Source organism: Anser brachyrhynchus, assembly GCF_964034855.1.
Source record: "Anser brachyrhynchus genome assembly, chromosome: 1".
Lineage (NCBI taxonomy): Eukaryota > Metazoa > Chordata > Aves > Anseriformes > Anatidae > Anser > Anser brachyrhynchus.
This window is the reverse complement of record NC_137694.1, coordinates 132,911,289-132,933,747: the sequence shown is the minus strand read 5'-3', so window position 1 is coordinate 132,933,747 and position 22,459 is coordinate 132,911,289. Positions and strand designations below refer to the sequence as shown.

The 22,459-nt window shown below is 39.2% G+C and overlaps 1 protein-coding gene across 6 annotated transcripts in view; it reads left to right on the top strand.

Moving 5' to 3' along the window:
* FRMPD4 (FERM and PDZ domain containing 4) overlaps window positions 1-22,459 on the top strand; it is a 314,212-nt gene that overhangs the window by 230,445 nt on the left and 61,308 nt on the right. For 5 of the 6 annotated variants that reach the window (XM_080554742.1, XM_080554744.1, XM_080554743.1 and 2 more), the window contains 2 exons: window positions 11,266-11,426; window positions 13,708-13,810. In XM_080554742.1, the coding sequence (XP_080410868.1) occupies window positions 11,266-11,426; window positions 13,708-13,810 (264 nt within the window). Of the gene's footprint in view, window positions 1-11,265; window positions 11,427-12,992; window positions 13,063-13,707; window positions 13,811-22,459 lie in introns of those variants that run through there. The other variant, XM_080554745.1, reaches the window with a different exon arrangement.

Below are 22,459 nucleotides of genomic sequence, written 5' to 3'. Positions count from 1 at the left end.
AAATTTCTCATTAAAAAATAAAAAATATGTATTTATGATAGGTGACAAATAGTAGTAGAGTAACATGCAGTGTTAAGAGAGAATATGTCTCAAAATACCTTTTTTCTCTGGATTTACCATTTTGCTCTGCAGATGACACTGCTCTGTGGGTGTTGCTGTGTAGACAAGAGTTATACAGCTCATGGTGCCTATTCATTTCTAGTTTTCTTTTAGAAGTGGTAAAGGTTTGTTTTCCTCTGTGGGAAGAGAGCACCACCCCAGCTTACTAAGCTTCACAGACACTTCACCTAAAATTATAATTCCTGTTAGAAATTGCTAAAGTGAACAAAAAGTTTGGCTACGATGGCAGATGACATAATAAATATTTATATAAAAACGTATCAGTCATCTCATATATATGAGGTGCAGTAGTAATATTATTAAAGTTGGGTTAGATATTGGTTGATAATTAACTGGATCATTAAATTCCTGGTTCGCATGTCAGATTTTCGGTCAGTGCTTTTTAGTCTGTTATACAATTCAGCCACTGCCTTCTGAGAGACTTTCCTGGTGCAAAGACATCCTAGCCTTCATCCCAGCATCCAGCCTTGCTTGCGTACACACTCTTCTCCTTTTGTAGTCCCTAATGTAGCATCTTCTTTCACTTTCTTACACTTTGTTATCAATGTTTCACCAAGACATCCATGGACCTTCATTCCACAGGGTCTGAACTCTAATTTCGGCACATTTCATTTTCCTGCCTTATAAGAGTTTCTACTGTCCAGTGTCTATTTTCTTTCCGTTTACAATGAATTAGGACTTCTCGAGGTGAACAAGAACATTTGATGTTCTGACCAGCATGACTGAAACTTCCATTACCATTTCCTTTTTATTTGTTTATCTATGTTCAAGGCCACAGTAAATGACAATTGCGTTCCACCTTTTTCTGTAACTGTAAGCGGGGGGGTTCTGTCTGAACCGGCTTCTTCTGAATAGGTAGGTGTCAACCCCCTTTAACCCACCCAAGGGGTCTGTTTTGAAACAGCTACTTTTGCATTTCAACTCCTTTGTTTTTTGAATAAACTAGCTGGCAGTTATGAATGCAAGGAGGCAATGTTTCTTGGACATCAGTAGTCTGATCTTTAACTTGCATGCCATCTTTAATAAAGTTTATATACACACTGTCAAATTTAATGGATTAGTAGTTGGGCACTTGTTCTTATACACAGGTAAATAGAAATTACCCACAGACATTAGCGAAAGCTCCTTGGATGTAATGAAGTTGAAATATGATCACCAGCACCCCTAATTTTAAGGTCTATAAAGTAGCCTGTGGAGCTAGGAGTGCTCTCATTTAGAAAGGTGAGTTATTTACTTTGAAAAGAAAAAGTAGGCCCCAAAAAATCATTCAGCCATGTTGCGCTCAGGTATAGGGAATAACTTAACGGGGAAAAAAAGATCAAATATACCTGATTTTTTTCTTTCTGTATCTCAAGTTTAATTTTCACATGACAGCCCTATCTGGCAGCCTCACCTCCCATCAGTGCAATCTGTCATTCTAGATTATTTCAATTAAGTTCACTTTCTCATTTTGCATTTGCCGAGGAGTTGCAATGGCACACTACCAAATTAGCAGTCAAGAAGAGTAATCCTCTCTATTTGTATGTTGTTAAAAGAAAGGGGGACGGAGGAGATCACTTCTCTTCTTCCCCTCTGTCCTGGAGGCCTTCTCCAGAGTTGTTACACCATTAGATTTGCTTTGAAGATTGACTGTGAAGACAGACTGTGTTACAAAACATGAAGACTTGGATTGGAGGTTTTTGGAGTTATGAAAAACTTTCAAATTCATTCTGTGCACCTTGGTTGCTTTACATAAAGTCATTTATCTCTGGTAGCCAGAGAATGATAAGCTTTTTTGCACTCTTTGCTTCAGTGTAGTAGTTGGACTTCTTCACAAAAACACAATAACTTTCTAAGCTCCTCTGTGCTTGGCTGTCCGGGGAAGTGAATTCATACCCTGCATGTGAAACTGGATACAGCTTCTTGTACTGACTTAAGGATTACCTCCCTCTGTGTGCACCTGAATGATGCTCACTTTTCTAACAGGGCTGCGCTTTGCTGAAGTCAGGCCTTCAACCTGTTTGCGAGAGCAGAGAGTGGTACCCATGATATAGTCATGATATATATCACGATATAGTAGTTTATATCCATGAACCTTTAAATATACGGTTGTGGACAAACTAAACAGCTGCAGTTCTGAATACCCACATGCTGTCTACAGATGCGACTAACTTGTATGTGGCTACTTTCACCTGATGGCTGCTTACAGCTGGAGCTTGGTTTTCACCTGAGAAAGGCTATGTTTTGCTGGAGATGCAGTAGATAAAACAATCAGTTTGTGATACTATTGAAAGGGCCAGATTTGGTTCAAAAACCTTACAAATGTGTACTGGAAAAGAAAGGAAATGAGTAGATAATCCAGAGCTTTTTCTGTGACCTGCTCATCAGTTCAGTTGCTGAAGGAATGAGGAAGATTAAGTTCATAGGATAAACAAATAGGTTTTGTTTCTGTTGAAAGTGCTTACCTATATACACTCATAACTGTACTGAGTTGCTGCTAGCCTTCGCTCCATATGGTGCTGCCATAGCTGCAAACAGTGATTGATTAAAAAAAGATTTTGGTTAGTCACTTTCTGCTAGCTCCCTTGGCTCAGGACTTTTCTGCTTCTTTTCATCTGAAGGACCTGAAGCTTTCAATGTCTGAAAAGATCATCTCCTTGCAAGGTCTTTTGGAGGATGGAATAGGGTTAGAGCAGCATTGGATACTTTCTCCTTCCTTTCCTTTTTAAAAGGGGAAAAAAAATGATTACAGAATTAATGAGTGCATTTCCTCTTTGTTATTTGCTTCCCGGGGTCCATTGGTGGGGTTTATCAGTTATTTCCACACTGCCATCCTTTCACGTTGTTTTTCGTGTTGTTTTACCACACCTGGGTGCACGTAAAGAGGAGTTAGGGGGTTACAAGGGTGTTGAAGCACGCTTTGGTATTTCAGCTGTGTATTCGTGCTAAGCCCAGCTGTACCAGGGGTTACAGCGGGCACATCTAAATCTGGGGTCTGTCATTTTACCACGTTATCAGGGCACCCTCACTTAGGGTTTATGGAGACTGACATGTGCATGTCAGAGCAAGTCTAATTTCATCAGCAATTAACCAGACCAGTTTTCTTTTAGTCAGGAGCTTTCCTAATCTAATCAGCACACGAAAAGCTATTTTCAGGGTGCTTCTCCTCCCCCTTTCTTTTTTTAACATTTCAGTTAGGCAAATTGTTCACGTTGAGCTGGGGATCGCAGTTCCTCTCCCTGCTGAATGAGAAACGCTTGCGGCGCTCGGCGTAGGTCCATGCTGTTTGCTGCAGAGCTCGGCTAGGCAGGAGCCCACAGATTACTGTTCATCTACTTAGAGTGAAACCTGCCAAAAGCAGGACAAATAGGAATTGTTCACTCTGTTTTCCAGAGGACACTTTCAGTCCATATTAATTTATTGTGTATTTGCAGTTCAGTAAATCTTCTTTTCCCCTTGCTATGCCTTTAGTTGTAACAGGGTTTATTGATGCATGTGTAGAAAATAATGAAAAGCTACGTTTTGGTTCATCTTTAAAGATCTCGGTGTAGTTTGCTGTTCTGAATGGAGTTGCTCCACTCACATAAAGAAAAATGCCTTTTGTGGGAAAAAACAAGGTATATTTCTGGACCTACTCCAGCAGGTGTGAGAAAGTGCTTCCTTGGAGGAGTGCCAGTAATTCTCATTTCTAACAAACACAGCTCACATGGTTTAGTTCTTGAAGGACCTTGGCCAGGCAGGTGAGCAAGCCTCCTGCCCCCCTGAGCTGCACCACGAGCCGGTGCTGTGTGCACCACAGCCGCCGCGCAGAAAGGCTCCTTCCAGGAGGCACATGCCAGTGACTTGGGGCTGGGGTGGGGGGAGAGGCTAAATCTCTGTTCTGGGAAAAGGCGAGGCTGAGTTGGTGGTGCATTTGGGGCCCTCGGCACACCCAGCTGATGGTCACCCTGTCCATATGTGCTGCCTTGTGTCCTCCTGCAGTACGGTTGCCCTGTGCCCACGTAGCCCCAGCATGGGGCTTGCCCTGGAGTTGCTTTCAGTTGGCTCTTCAGCCACAGTTTTGGCCACCCAATTTAGTACTTATGAATAATTTGTGAGCTTACTTTGGCTATGAAAGCCTGATTAATCCCACAGAGGTGGCCCCTGAATCTCCTTCCATTCAGTCTGAGAGCATCTCTGCTGAAGGGAGCTTCACTCTGGTGGAAGAGGTTGCTGGGAGAAAAACTGGATGCAGAAATGCCATTCGGTGCAGAGTATAGCAGCATAATTACATATCAAGGCAGGCTGTAAGCATGTGTTTCATGCCATATGTGTATGGGTGCAGTTTAGATATACTCAGCACTGGTGCAGAGATGTTGGCTTTGCATTTCAGGCAGCAAGGAAAGCAGAGGCTGGCATCATGCTCTGCCTACAGAGCAGGCAATTCCAGCATCCATGTGGCCAGTGTTGCTGGGAGCTCCCATTGTCTCCCTTTGTGAAAGAATGTTAAGATTTTTTTCTAATGTAATCAAGTGTCAAAAGCCTTTTTATTATTTTTTTTCCCCATTGGAGAGTGTTCTTTTTTTGTTGTTGTTCTGTACCTCATCTTGTGATATCCGTAACTCTTCTCTGCAGTTTCTTTCATATCTTTCCTTGCCATCCTCTGCGGCCCTTCCTTGGCCATGGCCAATTTTCACTGAGATGTTTTTGTGTGATTTCTGCTATTTGGCTGCTGCCTCAAAAGCCTCATCCCACTATAGCAGGCAGGAAACTCAGAACTCTTGGTGAAAGGAGCATTAGAAATGCTTGTGGCCATCTTGAGAGAAAGCAAAAAAAAAGAAAAAAAATCAGACCACGCCTCTCTGGCAATCTGTAGGTACAAAACTCAAAATAACGCCACTGCTAGCTTGCAGCTGGGGCTTGAGGCTTATTTCCATGTCTTTGTGGGATTGAAGTAAATAATTTTGTTTTCTTCCCAGTAAGTAGCATTCATATGTGGTATGTGCACAGCAGAAGAATTCACATACTGCACATGTAATATCCTTTAATATGAAGTGCTAATTGTCATTGTAAAATATACTTTGTGTATTTCTCACAGTGCCTGCCTGAAGCTGAGCATAAATCTTTATATCCCTGTAAATTTGTATTCATGTCAGTTTTATTCACTGTGATTTTGCTTCATTCTGTCTTGCTTTAGATTGCACATCATGCCCAGCAGTAAAGGAAGAGTGGATTCTGAAATTTTTTTACGTGTCAGATTTCCCTGTATCCAATTTTATCAAAATGCTGTCACCAACTTCTTCTGAAACCGGCAAACCTTTTTCTTTCTAATTACATTTTTACCATATGTTCATCCAGATGGCATATGCCAACATTTTCTAGGGTGCTATAAAATGACCTGACTTCAGAGGATTTAACTGCTGAAGATGCTTATGAAAAAATAAAATTGACACCAGGGCAGAAAAACAGTCCTAAACAGAAAAAAAAAAATAATCTGATAAATCTTCCCAGTTATATTTTGTGCCTGTGATGTTGACTTCTCAACATACACACCTGCACAAAACCAGTGAAAATGTAGGGAATGTAGAGTTGTTTTGTTGATATGTCAAAAGTTAGCTCCTTTCTGAACAGCTGAAAATTCAACTTCTGTCTGTTGAATATATCTAAAAAGCACTTTTGAGCTGTGAGTGACTACTCAGTTTGCTGTAAAAATGGAGCAAAAGAAGAGTTTGCCAAGCCACCAGATTCTCTGTAGGAGCAGCAATTTTACTGAACAATACAATAACTGTTTGGGCACTTCTTTTCTAAAGTGTCAGTTCCAAGTAGAAAACAGATACACTTGATGGATGATTTTGACACATGTACTAGTTCTTAATAATTCTTGTGGGATTTCTTGGAGAAAATAAATTAACTTGGGATATACTGAGAGGTGCCAGGAACCTGAGGAAACAGGAAAGAAAAGATTATTTTTCATATTTAGCTACTAGCTGAGATAAATCATTGAAGATCAATTTATTGTCTCCTGCAGAGTTTGTGTATTTGATAAGTGCTCACCTATAACAATTTCCCTGTTTTGATAGTCTTTCCAAATCATGGGAAAAATGATAAAATAGGCTCCTGCTATTATCAGTTTCTATAATGTTGTCTGAAGACTCAAGCCATTTTACCTGCAGCTGAACTTGCTACTCCCAGCTGCAAAGGAAATTTTAAGCATACAACCTGAAGCTCTGAATAGGGTAAGAACCAAGAGGTAGTTTGGGGGCAGGGTGGGCAGTCCTGGGATCTCAGGGATTCAGGTGGACAGTTGCAAATTAAGGTTCACTTGGTGTCTTATTTCATTACACATCATTGCGTGATGAAATGTGTCACAATGATGTGACATATCATTGGTGTCATAATTTCATTATTCCTGTGAAAATCACAACTGTACTCCACAAAACAGATCTTCCACATCCTCCTAGTTAATGAGACAGGCTTTTAACAGTACTCAACAGTTTTAAGTGTTTCTGTTATTTCTGAATTAAACCTTTCTTTAAAAAGTCCTTATCTCTGTCCTCCTAGCCATCTTCTGCTTGTCAGTCCATGAGTGGCTTGACATTTCCACAGATTCTTCTTCATTATTGACCAGGATTACAGCTGCCCTGCCTCTAGTCAAATGAGAGTCTATTTTATAGTTACATCAACCTGTATAGCAGAGACATTTCAAAGCTAATGGTTGAAACCCTTAAAGTGAGACCTGGTGTTAACCTCTGAAGTAACAGAAGCAAGCTGTAATATGGAAATACAAAATAAAACACCAAAATGATGCAGTCTGTTTCCATGCTGTAATGATATGATGCAACTCTTTTATTATGGTTAAGATGATGTAGTGTTTGTGAACATGCAGCTATATTAGACTCGTGTTGAGGTACCACCTTCTATGCTCTTTCGGATGTCATTGCAGAATGGAGCTAAAGTAGTTCAGGTGTCTTAGTTACATATTTCCAGAATAATCTCATAATCAAGGTCACCGGCTTCTTGTCGTAGTTTTCAGATTTGTAGCATACTTAGACTCGTAAGCATTTTCCTGTGGAGAAGCCAACTCCTGCATAACATATTTCAGCCTGCTGAGGACAGGCTTTTCCTAGCAGCCATGTACCAAACGCTGAGAATTAGTCCACTTAATCCCCAAATATCAGGGAATGACACAAGAAAATCCAAAAGTTGAAAAGCATTGTGCTAAGATACTTGGCTTTTAAGTATTAATATGCATTATTAAAATCAAGCTCTCATTGTAATTGCAGTCTTTGTTTAGATATTGCTTGGGTTATTCATGGTGTACTTTGAATGAGGAAAATACTGACATGATTTCCAAAGGAAGCATTAACAAGTTAACCATTATGAAGCTAATGATCCAAAGAAGCAAAGTGCCAGCCTTAAACCATACCTCAAACTTTGCTGAGCATGAATTCAGATATGCAGTTGTTATGTTAGGCTCCACCTAATGTTCTAGGCAGCTGCATTGTGCTGCATAGTTGCTGGCTGCCTTGTGCCAGCTGATCAATGTTTCCTAAGACTTTCTTCTTTGCTACTTTTCTTTCTCTTTCACTCGCTGTACATCCCTTTGTGGGTGTATGCGCATCAATTTTATGCAAAAGATACATTCTCTCTCCTTTTCCCTGTTACCCCCCCCCCCTTTTTTTTTTTTTGAGTGGAATAGGTGCTGCAGAGAGTTTTTGACTATGAGTACTTGGAATTACACTTTTTGCTATAGCTGGTAGGTTTTTTTTACTCTTTTTTACCATAGCTGGTAGCTTATCTCTAGGAATATATAAAAATTCTGTTCAAGGAACTCTCTAGGAATTACTCTCCTTAATAAAGGCAGCTGTCTCTCACTGTTCACAATAAGAGTATATCAGAGAAGGTAGCCTTTTACAAATCAGGAACTCATCTCAGTCATTGAAAATGGTAGGAAATAAGTTTCTTTTTTGAAAAGATGATCTTAGTGTAGCTTGTGTTTGTATATAGGGAAAGAAGAGCTCATACTTAAAATTCCAGCCTTTTTTCTTTTCTTTCATTTCACCTTCAGAAAAAAAGATCCTGAGTTATGATCTAGGTACAGTGCCATCTAAATATATTTCTACTGTTTGAAACAAATGGAAGTTTTGCAGTGTTGGAGGTATTCTTATAAGATCTTTAACTGTTTAAGTGATGCTCTGTGTAACGTTCCCAAAGGTGCTGGTTTTGAGTCTTCACTAGATTCTGGTTTGGAACTCTAAGAATATTAATTCTTTACTTCAGGAGTCAATATGTTCTGTAGCTAAGACAGAGATCAAATATCTCCAACATGGTACTACAAATGGCATCTCAGTAATAAACTAGCCACAGGAGGAAAAGGTTTGTCAGCCTACCATCCCACAAAGCTTTGAGTATTCATCTGATCTAGGATCATATCCGTTTATCTTAGTGCTCTCTTGAAATCCACTTCCAACGCACTGAGTGATACAAGAACATCCGGTGCAGCAAGCTGTGGAAGCACAAGATGCAGAGCCTTTTTCGTTGACGTATTTGAAGGTGGATAACCTTAAAAATCAATAAAGCCCGCTGCGCCACTCAGAATCCTGATAGACTGTTCCTTGCTGATCCTCTTGCTTAGGCTTTGAATAACTGATACGGTGCTGCAGCAGTACGAGGCGATGCAGTGGCTGGAGCAAGGCATCCACCAGCAGAGCTGCTCTTTGAGCAGATCTTATGTCAGTTCCTGGAATTTTTCATCTGAAGTGTAGCTCTTGTTTCTTTTTCTCTCCCCGGTGTAGTTTTCAAACCAGACTAAACAAGTGCTTGAAAAGAAAGGATGTGCAATAGCAGGAAAGTAGTTCTCAAATGCTTAAAGCAGTGTTTTCAACTGGCTTGTAAATACTGCATTTCCTCTCTGGAAACAGTGTCAGATCATAGTGCCCCAATTACCAAAATGGAAACAGCTATTAGGAAGAAGTAATTAAATAGAACGTTTTAACTTTGTGGGAAGTTTGGTAAGGCTGTCACCTAAAAGATAAGTTCACAAGTTTAAATAGATAGTTTTTGAAATACCAGTGACACCTCAGAAAGTCTCCCACGTCAAAGACAAAATGTTTGAGTATCTAGAAGCCCAAATTATGACAGGAGTTGATGGGGAGGAGGGTGGCTGTGCGTTCTGAAGGTAATTTCACAGAAGCTAATGTTACAGAAGAAGTGTATAAAACTATCTGCATTTTCTAACAGTTCTTTTGCATGAACATAATAGAAAAAGACCTAAAACTGGAAGAGCAGAAGGGAGAGGAGAATTGAAGTATCAGATGAGATTTTCTACATATGAAAAGAAAATATATATTCCTTGCTGATTTAACGTTACACAGATGCTAGGACAGTGCAGAGATATTCTCTCTCCTATTTTTGTGAGGAAGTAGCTTCTGCTACCTCTGATCATATGTATTAAAAAGCAGCATTTTACTTTTAGGCAGACTGAATCTAGTGGTAGGGATAGATGGTTTCTTTGAAGAAAAGCCCTAGAAACGTCTAGTCACAGGAATAAAACTCACACTAAGAGTTTACTGAGATCTTTCTGCTGTTTTGTGTATCAGTAATAGAAGACCATGGAAGGAATGGAAATTCATGTCATGCCCAAGGTGTATGTGTTGGGAAAAGATCAGAGAAGTTTTTGCATGCCACTGATGCTGAAAACAGATCTATAAATGACATCTTTCTCCTTAAGGACTGCATGTCTGGAGTTGCTGGGGAATTGTTTTTGAAGATGGGAAAGAGAAAGGAGATGAGAGCAAGGATTCTGGTTGCACAGGACATTCCCTAATTCTCATGTTTTAACGTGTTATATGTAAGATTGACAGTTACACAGAAAAATGACTTGATTTCCATATTAGTATTTATTTATTGGGCCAACTTTCAAACTGATGATATGGTCTACTGATGCAGAGGCATATGCCTCTCTGATGTCCTTCGCAGCTTTTTTGCGTTGGACACCTGTCTGTCTCTTGAGCTCTGTCAAAGACTGCAAGAACCTGATGCCATGAGATGAAGTCTATCTTCATGCTAAGCTGACCAGGTGTTGCCTGTCTGTGGTGGTGCCAGTTTGTCAGCTCTCTGAAAGCAAATCTGCCAGCAGAGGCTTATGAGGAAGCATGAATGTCTTCCTAGGTTTCCTGAAGCACCTGAGCTCAATTAATGACGTTTTGAAGCGTTTGAGACTGGAGCAGTCTGGCTGCCAATGTAATCAGCACTGGGGATTGGTAGCAGTGATCAGGGCGGAGATCCAGACACTGGTGGGAAACACAGAGCATAGTCCTGTGCAAAGCAATGAACAGTTCAGTCTGCATGCAGTAGTGTTTATTAATGTTAATTTAGAAGTCTCTATACTTTTAAACCATGACCTCTTCCATGGATCCATGGATATGTCATATTCTTTTTTATGTTCTTCTTGAGAAATCAAAAACTTTCCCTCCAGACATGAGAATTTTGTCTTCTAGGTGCAACAAGTAAACTTCACTATAACATTTAAGCTGAAATTAAGGTATTTTAGTAATTGCTAAAATTGCTAATAAAAAGATTTTCCTAATATCTTAATTTTATTATCTTAATATTTTTTTTTCCCCTGGAACAGTTTGGAGTGACACTGGAGAGTTTGCTCAAGTAGCAAATATAGTGTTGTTACCTTTGCTTTATGTAGTCTGAGAGGGCTGAGCTCTGAAACTTAGTATCTTAGAAAACCAAATTTAAATGTGTGCCTTCTTTATTTTGCAAAAGGCTGCCAGAGTCTAATTGGTGTGTTTTACATTATGAGTAGGTCACTTTATTATTCTTCCCTTCCAACAAATGAAGGATGAAAAATTCAAGTACAGATGACAAAGCTGTTATTGTTGGGTTATTTTTCTTTCATATATGCAGTGTGATTAAATGTATGCTGTCAAAGAGGAACCTCTTTATAGGTTGATTCTATTGATTAGCATTAGAGACCTGTCATCAGCGGTATTACTTCATGTATAAGAAAATCTAATAGAAAATTATTAAGTTGATGGTGGTTTAGTTCTTACAGTGAGACCATTTCAGGTATTCATCTCATTTCGTAGCAGAAATTGCTTGGCTCAAGTAGATACACCAAAACCATATTTTAATGATTTTTTTCCTTTTTTTTTCATCTTTTTTATTTTTTCACAGTCACATGACACAATCAGCCACATTTGAAGACCCTCGAATAGAGAGCTGCCAAATAACCCCTCCAGCCCCTCGGAAAGTGGAAATGAGGAGGGATCCTGTGCTAGGATTTGGTTTTGTGGCTGGTAGTGAAAAGCCAGTTGTTGTACGCTCAGTAACACCAGGTATGTTTTCCTCACCTGACCCCAAAAGCAAACTTGGCACATACTGGCTGGATTGCCAAATGAGAGAATAGTTGTAGTGTTATTACTAAAAAATTGTATTGACTTCTCTTGTTCAAATGGAGTGAAATTATTTGAGAATATCAAAAATTATTCTGTACCTGTACTTATACTAACTGAGGACTTAATCGACTGAGATGAAATACATTTACGAATGTAAGTACTGTTAAAATATTTAGGCAGACAAAGTAATCAAAAATACTCAGTAGGATTTTAAGCCTTGTATTACAGAGTAGTTTCCTTCCTTTTAGAACCCTATGTAAACATGTTAACAAAAAGCCAGTTTTACGTTGTTGCTCTGAGCCATTATTATTGTTTACCTGAAAAAACAGTTGATCCGCTTCATTCAAGGGAAGAAGGCCTTCTTCCTGCTATGTTTATATTGGTTTGATCTCACCGTCATTGTCACTGAATCAGTGTTTTCAGGAGGTATACAGAACTGTAAAATTAAAACTTACATGTTTTTCATTCTGTCATCAGCTTCCGAAGGAGAGATTTGAGTTCTAACTATAATATTTGTTTTTGAAAAAGAGGATGCTACTGCTCCCCTCCTCACGTTTTTTTTAATGGGTGGTTCTGTTTAATCAAGTGGCAAAAACCAAGATCAAAATATATCTGCAAAATGCCCTAATTGGAATGAAAATTATAGAGGCTCTTGGTATTTTTGCATGTATGGGACTGCTCAGTCTCCTGAATAGTGGGTTTTATGCTTAAAAGTTCAGTTATTACATAAATTGCCTTGGAGCCAAGGACGCGGATTTGACTTTGCTCCAGTTCAATACATTCTGCAGAACTCCCAGAGAGAGCAGGAGAAAGGCAAAATCGACTGCATGAAGTTCTGATGTCATTTACCCACGTGTGTGCATTGATTGTATTTGCATTGTTTTCAGATGAAGCAAGTGTTGTAACTAATATTTGAACTAGACAGACAGTTCTCTCCTCCCACGTTAACATTATTAATATAATTTTATATTACACTTCAGTTTGGGAAAAGTGTTTATTATGTTGTATTCCAAGTGAATAGGAGGAAAGATGAGTTCAGGATAACATTCTCCTACATGGATTTGTTTCCATTTATGCTGGATATATAAGTGAAGAACCAGTCTTTGAACCAGATAATGGAGAGGAACAGCATTAGCTTAATCACTAAATGAATTGTTTCTGATACTGAGACATTTTCTTTTAAGAATGTGTCTTCTTTTTTTTCTTCTTTTTTTTTTTTCAGTATGTATCATCAATGCAAAGCTTAAAGGCAAAAGAATAGAGAGGATATATCTTTTGATTAAGAGTTGTGCTGTCATACCCTCTTCTGGGCATGTAATCGTGCTGGGAAGCAAAATATTATATGCATTTTATAAAACATAAACTTAATATGCATTTTAGTAGTGTCAGAATCCAAAGCACATAGGCACATATATATATGATTGCCTAGTTAGACTTATCCTAAATATCTGCATCTGAGAGTGCCAATGCTTTTCAACACATTATATAAAACTTCTGTTCACCAAGGAATGCAGAGGAAAAGGGATTCAAAGAATGGAGGTGTGGAAACGTACTGTCGTAAGATCGAAGGAAACAGGTTTGTTTTGCCCAGAACAGAAAAGTCAGAGGAGAGATCTGAGAATGACTTTCAAACATGTAAGTGATTTTTCATGAGAAGAGGGACTACCAGGACTGTAGTACAAGGACTAGGTCTCCAGTGCCACTTTAGCTGGGACAAGAAATAATGTATCACAACAAGGAAGATCTGGTGAAGACATCAGGGAAAAAAGACTTCCTGATCTTAACAGTAGTTAAACAACATCATATATTTACAGAAAAGAGAGTCTTTGTCAGGGGTGGTCTTACAGGAAAGTCAGACAAACATTGATCATTCATCATTGATGATCATTCATCATTGATGAATAAAGTATGATTGATCACACCTTTAAGGGTGAATTAGGTCACTATCTGTGCATCCTTTTGGTCCTCCAGAAAATCAAGCCCTTATTTTTAGGTGCCTAAATGTGGTTTTGGAACTTAACTTCAGTAACTTTAGTAGAAATTGCTAAGCCACCTGCTTCCAAGATTTTCCTGGTGAGGAAGTACTGGTAATGTCAGAAAAAGAGCTAGTGTTAAACATGCCATTAGCTGGAGAAAAAACACTCGTAGTATATGAACAAGAGAGTGTGCCTGTGCAGTTCAAATGGTTTACTAACCTGTGCTTTTTTTCATCTGTCTGCAGGCGGCCCCTCTGAAGGAAAGCTTATACCAGGGGACCAGATCATAATGATTAATGATGAGCCAGTCAGCACTGCTCCAAGGGAGAGAGTCATCGACCTTGTCAGGTATTTGATGTCCTGTCACTTAAACTATGAACCCAATGGCTTATTTCCTGTGCGGTCATTTGATAATACAGCCTTCTCAAGGTGGAAAAATTAGAAAATAATATTATTTTGGTCATAATGAAGAATGGTGAAGTATTTTAGAATTGAAATGAAACATCCTCTGGGTAGCTGCAAAAATATAGTAAGATATTGGAACAGCTCCAAAATACATGGATATCCAAAGAGGAATAGTATTCTCCTAGCATTTCTTTTTCATATGGGTTGTTGAAAAGATAATTTCTGGAGCAAGGTAGCTCCAGTCACTATTACTCTGTTGCTTTTTTTACACGTAAAAAGTTGATTCAGGTCTGTTGTATGTAAAGAAGAAAGAAAATGTGTTGGGGCAGTTTTAAGAGCAGAGATAGTAGTAGGGAAGCACTAAGAGTGGCTTGGGTAGATTGCAAGTAGGTGAGTTGTATGAGAAGAGCAGGCAGGGGGCTGTAGATATGAGGCAGAAAACAAGAGAAATGAGTGGCTGGAGAGTACAGAAAAGGAAAAGTGTCAATACCTGTAATAGAACAGAAAGAAAGGAAGAAAGAAAGGAAGGAAGGAGACAAATGCTCAAGGTGGAGAAAATGACATGATATGCTTGACAAACTTTGCATTTTGAGTAGCAAGACATTAGCACGTTGCATAGGAAAAAAAAAAAGAATGGTAATTCCAAAATTAAATATAAGAATGCTTACTTTAAATTTCAGGAGCTAGGTTGCTGGACACAAGTTTGGTTTCTAGATTTTCCCTCTTGGTGCGTACTCTGAATTGGTAGGTCTAGTTGATTCCTGGGCAATATTCAAGTTTTAACTGAGGAGTTTTACCTTTCCCCAGGACTGGTAATTTTCAGTATTATTGGTGTTACCCATATAATTTTGAAAAGTTGCATTTGCTTCCAGAAATGGAGGAACTGCCATCATAGTTGTATTCCCCTTGCAGATCACAATTTGAGTGAATGGATGCTCAGTTGCTGGGGAAGGGAGATACAGAAATGGTACAAAAGCCTCTTCACCACAGCAATAAAGGTGCAAGCAACACATGCCTTTATCTCTGTTAGGTGGTTGTGGTCAAAATACCATATGTTTTCAGGTTTTAAAAAAAGCATAAACCTGAAAGTCAGCTAACAGTAGCATAGCACCTCGGGTGGGTACTTCAATGCTTATTGTTTTTTGTTGTTTGTTTTTTTGCGTGTGTGATAAAGACACCTCGTGAACTGCAGGAACAATCTGATCCCTATTAAATTTGTCCTATGTTCTGTATTGAACATCAGTATAAGCTTCACAAATGGGTCTTAAACTCATTTTTGATGTCATTGTTTCTTCATAAAGTGATCATACTGCAGTCTTCATTTTTCCCATGATATGTAAGTAATCAGAATTAGGATCTCCAACTCATTTCTCTGCTGCCAGCAATATATAGTAATAACAACAAGGAAAATAGACTGATTACAGCTGAAAAATACTCGGTTTATTGTGTGGCTGATTCTCTGTCTGCCCTCAGATGGGAAACTGAATAAGAATGTAGCCCTTCCTAATTATGTTGACTCCATAGGTAGTGTCTTAAATGAAGTGTTGTTGCATTCCAGGGGAATCTTTGGTGACTCTTTTCTTACATTGTAACTCTGCCTCAGCTCTCAAAATCTGTCTGCAGTTGGGATTTTGTGAGAGCCTCGTTCTTTGTTTAGACTCAGAGTGAAATGTATTGGGGTTGTATATTACAGCATCTGAAATGAAGAGCTTTCTTTTCATGCCAGTGGGGACACCTGGGATGATGAGAAACTGTCACTGTAGTCCTGACATCAAAGCAGAAGCAATTCTTTACACCAATGAAGTAATGAATCCCTTCTGTGTAACAAAAGATTTTCATATGGGTAAGATACATCTGCAACTCTGAAAGCAATGTATGCTTTCAGTTTTCAATGTGGATGAAAGCAATTTTGAAGTCTTGTTTTCCAGATGGTAGTAATGTAAATGTATCTGTAATCAGCAATGAGTATGTTTTAGATGCATGGAGGAGGCAATGGCTATAATAACAAAACCACTTAAAAAATTAAATGGAAGGGATTTCTGAAGGTCACCTTAGAATCTCCTGCTCAAAGCACAGCTAGTGTCAAAGTTGGACATGGCTTCTCAGCACCTGTCCAGTCAAGTTTATCTCCTAAGATGCAGGTTTCACAACCGTACTGGACAGTGCTTAAACAGTAGCATCATGAACAATTTTATTCCTTATATCCAACTGGAATTTCCTTTGGTGCAACTTGTGACCTTTGCCTCTTGTCCCTTACCTGCCCACCTCTGAGGAGGGTCTGCCTCTGCCCTCTCTGTAACCACCTATTAGGTAGTGGAAGAAAGATTCCTCCCTTGGTCTCCTCAGGATAAAAAATCCTCTTTCCTTAGTCTCATGTAAGTCTTGTGCCTAAGCCTTACAGCTGTCTTAGAGGCCCTCCACTGGAGTTTCTCCAGCTTTGTCAGTGAATGTGTGTGAGCCAAAACTGGAAAGAATGGTAAATATACAGCTTTGTGAGGAAAAGGAGTAATCAGTTTCCTCAACCTGATGGCTGTGCTCATGTTTGTGCATCCCACTGTCCACTTCACCCCTGAAAGAGGACACCGTAGGCTCATGTTCAAGTTATTGACCAGCAGGACCCTCGCATCATCTTTTGTGGAGCTGCTGCCTGGCCCAGTCAGGCCTTAGCCTGCACTGTTGTATGAGGTTCATTCATCCCACATGCCAGACTTGGCACTTGTCCTGATGAATCTTGTAAGGATTCTGTCAGCCCAGTCCTCTAGACTAAGTCCACCTGAATAATAGCCTGCCCTCGGATGTATCAGCTACTCCTGTCCAGCCAGTTTTCTATACACAATACCTATCTAGATCTTGTCTCTTGAGGCACTGGAACAGGTTGCCCAGAGAGGTTGTGGATGCCCCATCCCTGGAGGTGTTCAAGACCAGGTTGAATGAGGCCCTGAGCAACTTGATCTTGTGGGTGGCATCCCTACCCATGGCAGGGGGGTTGGAACTAGAGGATGTTTAAGGTCTCTTCCAGCCTGAGCCATTATATGAGTCTATGATTATTTCCTCAATTCGGCTACAAGGATACTATGGGAGGCTGTCAAAAGCCTTCCTGAAGTCAAAGTAAGCAACATTCATTGCTTTGCCCTTTATCACCATGGACAGTCAACTCAGCCCTAGAGGCAATCACGTTGGTCAGGGATAATTTACACTTTCTAAACCCATTCTGGCTGTTTCCAATTACCTTCTTGTCCTTTTGCTTGGAAATGGCTTTGAGGAGGACTTGTTTGATAATTTTCCCGGGACTGAAGTGAAGTGAGCTTCACTGACCCAGAATTTCCTAAACTTCCCCTTTCTTTTTTAAGACAAGCAAGATACTCCTTTTTTCAATCATTAGGAACCTCCCCTGAACAACATGACTTTTCAGAGATGATAGAGAGCAGCTTTTCCAAGACGTGAGCCAACTCCCTCAGCAGCCTTAGATACATGCCATCCAGGCCCATGGATCCTTTTGCCTAAGCAATCCCTAATTCAGTCTTCCTCTGTGATGAGTAGTGCCTGTGTCCCCTAAATTCTGCCACTAAGCACAGGGACAAGGGTGGATTGAAAGCAGACTTGCCAGTAAAGACGAAAACAAAGAAAGCATCAAGTACCACAGCATTTTCAGTGTCCTTCATTAGGTTTCCCACCCCATTCAGCGGCAAGTTCATATTTCCCTTGGCTTCTCCTTCATTGCTGATGTACTTGTAGAAGATCTTCTTGTTAACATTCACATCCTGTGCTGGTTTCAGTGTGAGCTGAGGCAAGCTGGCATCAGCCATCCACTCTGCTAGCTCCATCCCTGCCTAGCCAGGTAATGCTTCTCAGTTTCTCATACGTAGCCATTTCCATCTTCTGCACCCTTCTGTTTTGTGGGGGATCTCAGTCAAGAGTTCCCTGTGGAGCCATGCTGGTGTCCTGCTATGTCTGCCCACTTTCTTGCAGATCAGAGTGGACCATTCTGGCACTTGAAGGAGGCTCTCCATGAAGATCAGCCACCCTCACTGAGCTTTTGCCCTTCAGAGTTCCATCAAGCTAAAGCCACTCTTTAGCTTAGACTCCCTCATTTCCCTCAGGGTCTTATGTTGTACCATCTCTTGGCCACTGCAGCTAATCAATGAAAAACTGATATTCCAACACTTTTTTTTTTTTTTTTTTTTGAGGGGGGTGATTGCATGGTCTACTGCTGATTAGGTATAATAAGGTATATTTTACATTCATGATGTGACATTTTGTGACTATTTTTATGCAGCTTTCTCTCAAAGCTTTTTGTTAAGTCAAAAAATGATTTGTCTTTATAATCACAGAGAGAAAGAAAAAAAATCTACTTTCAAAATAGAGATATAAAGATAACAGCATGTCAAAAGGAGGAGAAAAATGCTTTTGAAGAAAGACAGATTTCATAACTAGATGATCATCATGTTTTATCAAGCTCAGCGGGACTCAAAAATTTCAAGCAAAAGTATATACAAATGTTAAGTGTTAGTTCAACATTGTATGTTAAACAGTCTAATGAAATATTTAATTGTTTTCCAAGAAAACAGTGTTGTGAAATTTACTTACAAAAAGTCAAGCTATGGAAAGAAAAGAAAATGGAAAAGAAAAATTCTGCTACGCTCCATCTTAAATCCAAAATTGCACAAGATTCAGAATTTCCACCAAGGATAATATCTGAAAAGTGTCCATTAAACTTTTTTTTTTTCATTAGGAAAGAGCATGTCCCTAATTAATAAATTTGCTTTGTTTCTAAATTATTCACAAAATAAGTAGGACCCATTTTTTCAGATGATTTTGGTTTCTTCATCCCTCGTCTTAACAACTGCAAAATTCATAGTGTACTTTTCACTTCTACAGGGTTAAAAATGGCTAAGCCAGTCTTTTAAGGAAACACTTTTTATAGAACAATTTTTCTACGTGAAAATTCAAGAAGGGAACACATAGTACATAAGTTTTCACATTGTTTCTTCATTGCATTTTAATATTTTAATTGTGTGTGTTCTTTCTAACCTTTTATTACTGAAAATAGGCTTCTTTAAGCAGAAAACTGTATTAAAACCACCTCTGCAGACTCCAGGGGTACTGGGCAATGTGATGAACTATTATTTTTTATTTATTTTTTAAGAATTGAAGGATAGTATTGTTATCCTAGGAAGTCTGAGAACTGGAGATTATCAGGGATTTTCATTATAACTATCCCCTGTAGATCATTCTCATCTTTCTAATTCCTTTGGTCCTTCTTTAGTGGCAACATTTAATTAGCGTTCAAGTTGTCCTTTGAAAGCCAAGGTTGCAGAAACATGAATGCAGTGTGGTTTGCAGACAAAATACATAAGCACTCATTATTTGTGGGTAACGTTCAATGGCTTTTGCACCATATTATGCTCTCCTGAGCTATTTTCAAGCAGAAACCCAGAAGTCGTGTTTATGGTTTACCTTACGAAGAGAGGTCACTTTTATGAGAGTCACTTACGGTTTTATTCTAGAAGTGTTTCATTCAAGACAGAAAGTTATTGAAGTTGGAAAAAGAAGGAGAAACAAGTCAAGTTTTCTAAATGTATTGTTAAAATCAAGGCAAGAAGCAAGTGAACAGAATACTAAAGAAAGAGATGTATTTGAAGTATGTTGAAAATTGTAGCAAGACCTACTTGTTTTTATTTTATTGCCAAATATTTTATTGTGACTTAAAGCTTTTCATACATACTTAAAAATTAGTACTTTGAGGTAACATTAGAGTCATTGCACTATGTAGGATTTTTTTAAGTATTTGAAGGTGAGCAACAATGCAAAACTGACATATTATAAGGTATATATGACAAGAACTCCAGATACATAGCCCGGGCCTCAAAAGGCAAAGGCAGGAACTGGGAGAATGATGAACCGCCCACTGTAGGAGATCAGACTGAAGACCTTCTAAAGAACCTGAAGGTGCACAAGTCCATGGGACCTGATGAGACACATCCATGGGTCCTTAGGGAACTGGTGGATGAAGTTTCTAAGCAACTATCCGTTATATTTGAGAAGTTCTGGCAGTCCAGTGAAGTTATCACCAACTGGGAGAAGGGAATCACAATCCCCATTTTTAAAAAGGGAAAAATGGAAAAAAGAAAGACCCAGGGAACTACAGGCTAGTTAGTCTCACCTCTGTGCCTGGCAAGATCATGGAGCGGATCTTCCTGGAAACTCTGCTAAGGCACATGGAAAAAAAGGAGGTGACTGGTGACAGTCAACATGTTTTCACTAAGGGCAGATCATGCCTGACAGATCTGGTGGCCTTCTACAATGGGGTTACAGCACTGGTGCACAGGGGAAGAGCAACTGACATCATCTACCTGGACTTGTGGTCCCGCATGATATCCTTGTCTCTAAATTGGAGAGATGTGGATTTGACAGTTGGACCACTTGTTGGGTAAGAAATGCTTGCACTCAAAGAGCTGCAGACAAGGACTCAATATCCAGATGGAGATCAGTGGTAAGCTGTGTTCCTCAGGAGTTGGTGTTTGGACCGGCACTATTCAATATCTTTGGTGACATGGACAGTGACATTGAGTACCTAAAGGGGGCCCACAGGAAAGCTGGGGAGGTACTCTTTGTCAGGGAGTGTAGTGATAGCACAAGGGGTAATGGCTTTAAACTAAAAGACGGTAGATTTAGATTAGATATTAGGACAAAATTCTTCACTCAGAAGGCAGTGAGGCTTTGGGACATGTTGCCCTGAGAAGCTGTGAATGCCCCATCCCTGGAAGTATTTAAGGCCAGGTTGGATGGAGCTTTGAACAACCTGGTCTAGGGGAAAGTTTCTCTGCCTGTGGCAGTAGGGTTGTAGTTAGATGATTTTTAAGGTCCCTTCCAACCCCAAGCATTCTGTGATTCTATATTAAGGTACCGTATCAATTAATTGCTTACTCAGGGATAGATTTATTTCATTCTCATTGGTTAAATTTAAATTTGTATCTTTGTAGTTAAGAATCAGTAGAACATACCAAACTTTCTTTTAAAACGCGAAGAAATATGCCTAAGTAGTAATTTACCTTATAATACAGTTATACTTATTTTCTATAATATGAATATCTCATTAGTTAATCCTAGATTGTACTAAGTATGCATTAGTCTACAAGGATCCCAATATATGTAAGATTTAGCAAGATATTTCACTGATTTTTTAAGTGACCGACGGATGTACTGTTTACCCTATAGAACAAATTTCAAATAGGGTACATTAGTGGTACTTTACTCATGCTTCAGTTAAAGTAGTTTTCTAGGCTCCCTGTATGCAAAGACTGGCACCTGAAGAGGGTGATCTGCCCAAAATACTTGTCTTGTTTTAAAATAAATTGCTCTGTTGCAGAAAGCTTTATTTATGCATTGACCAAAAAGGAGCACAGAAAACCATCTTAGAATAGAAACCTGACTTCTAGGTTGCTAAATTAGGATAGATTAATTCCATTTCTTGAAACTGTAGCTGCAGTAAATTAGTGTTTGACTTCCTGTGGAATTCCACCAAAAGACTAATTGCAAAGCTAAAACAGAAAAAGGTGAAATTCATTAAGGGCTTTTCTTTCTTGTTCGCTCTATTTTCTGTTTAAGAGACGTAACTAAAAAAGCTTTATGAAATATCTCTTGCTTTGGCAAGGTAATGTCATGGCATGTTTTCATCATGGGGATCTAGAGAATTCTTTCAACTGTACAGTAGCATTTCTGTTTTAATTTTGTATTGCCACATGACTTGAGAGAAAGAACCCTCCAGGATTTTAGGCTGTGTGTTGCATTTTAAGTGCCAACATGAATTTAATCAATACTGGCCCTTCTCAACACTGTCATGGAGTGGATGAGGATTCTGTTGCTGCCATTTGACTCCCTGTGTGTCAGGGGACCAGTCTGCCTTCTCTGTACCATCATCGTTAAATGTAAGTGCAAAAATGAGCTCAGTAGCACTGCCTGTCATCATCATCTTTTCACAGCAGCTGTAAGGATGAATTTTCAAATGTAATTTCTGTCTCCAAGCTTAGACTATTTCATACATTGTATTAAGCAATTTTGGTGAACTTAATATCAAAGACGTTCTTTCTTCATCAACATCATGGAGCAAAAATAAAGCATATTAAGCTATTAGCTATGATACTGCTTAGCAACCAAGAATCTTAAAACATGCTTTTCCTGAAAAACCAACCATGCAGACATTTTCATCTGAAGGTACTCCATTATACGCCCAGTTCAGTACATAAATCCAGAGGCTATACCCATTTTGCTTCAAGCCTTGACACTATGTGTGACTAATGTTTTGATTTTCAGATACGTAATGCTGAAGAGTGGGACAAAACGTTGGACCAAATTCTCTCTAGTTGGTAGGATTTTTATAAGTGACATCAATGGAGATAAGTTTTCCACCAGGGCATTTAAATTAGGTACCTCTAATCAGCTGGCCCAAGCATAGTGCTGGGAGTCAGGATATAAGAACTCAGTTCCTGACTGACTCAAGGGGTATTGTTGGATATATATCTTCTACCTTTTGAGATGTTTCCACAATGTAATATAGAAATAGTACAAGTACTTTAAATCAGCTGCTGCAAT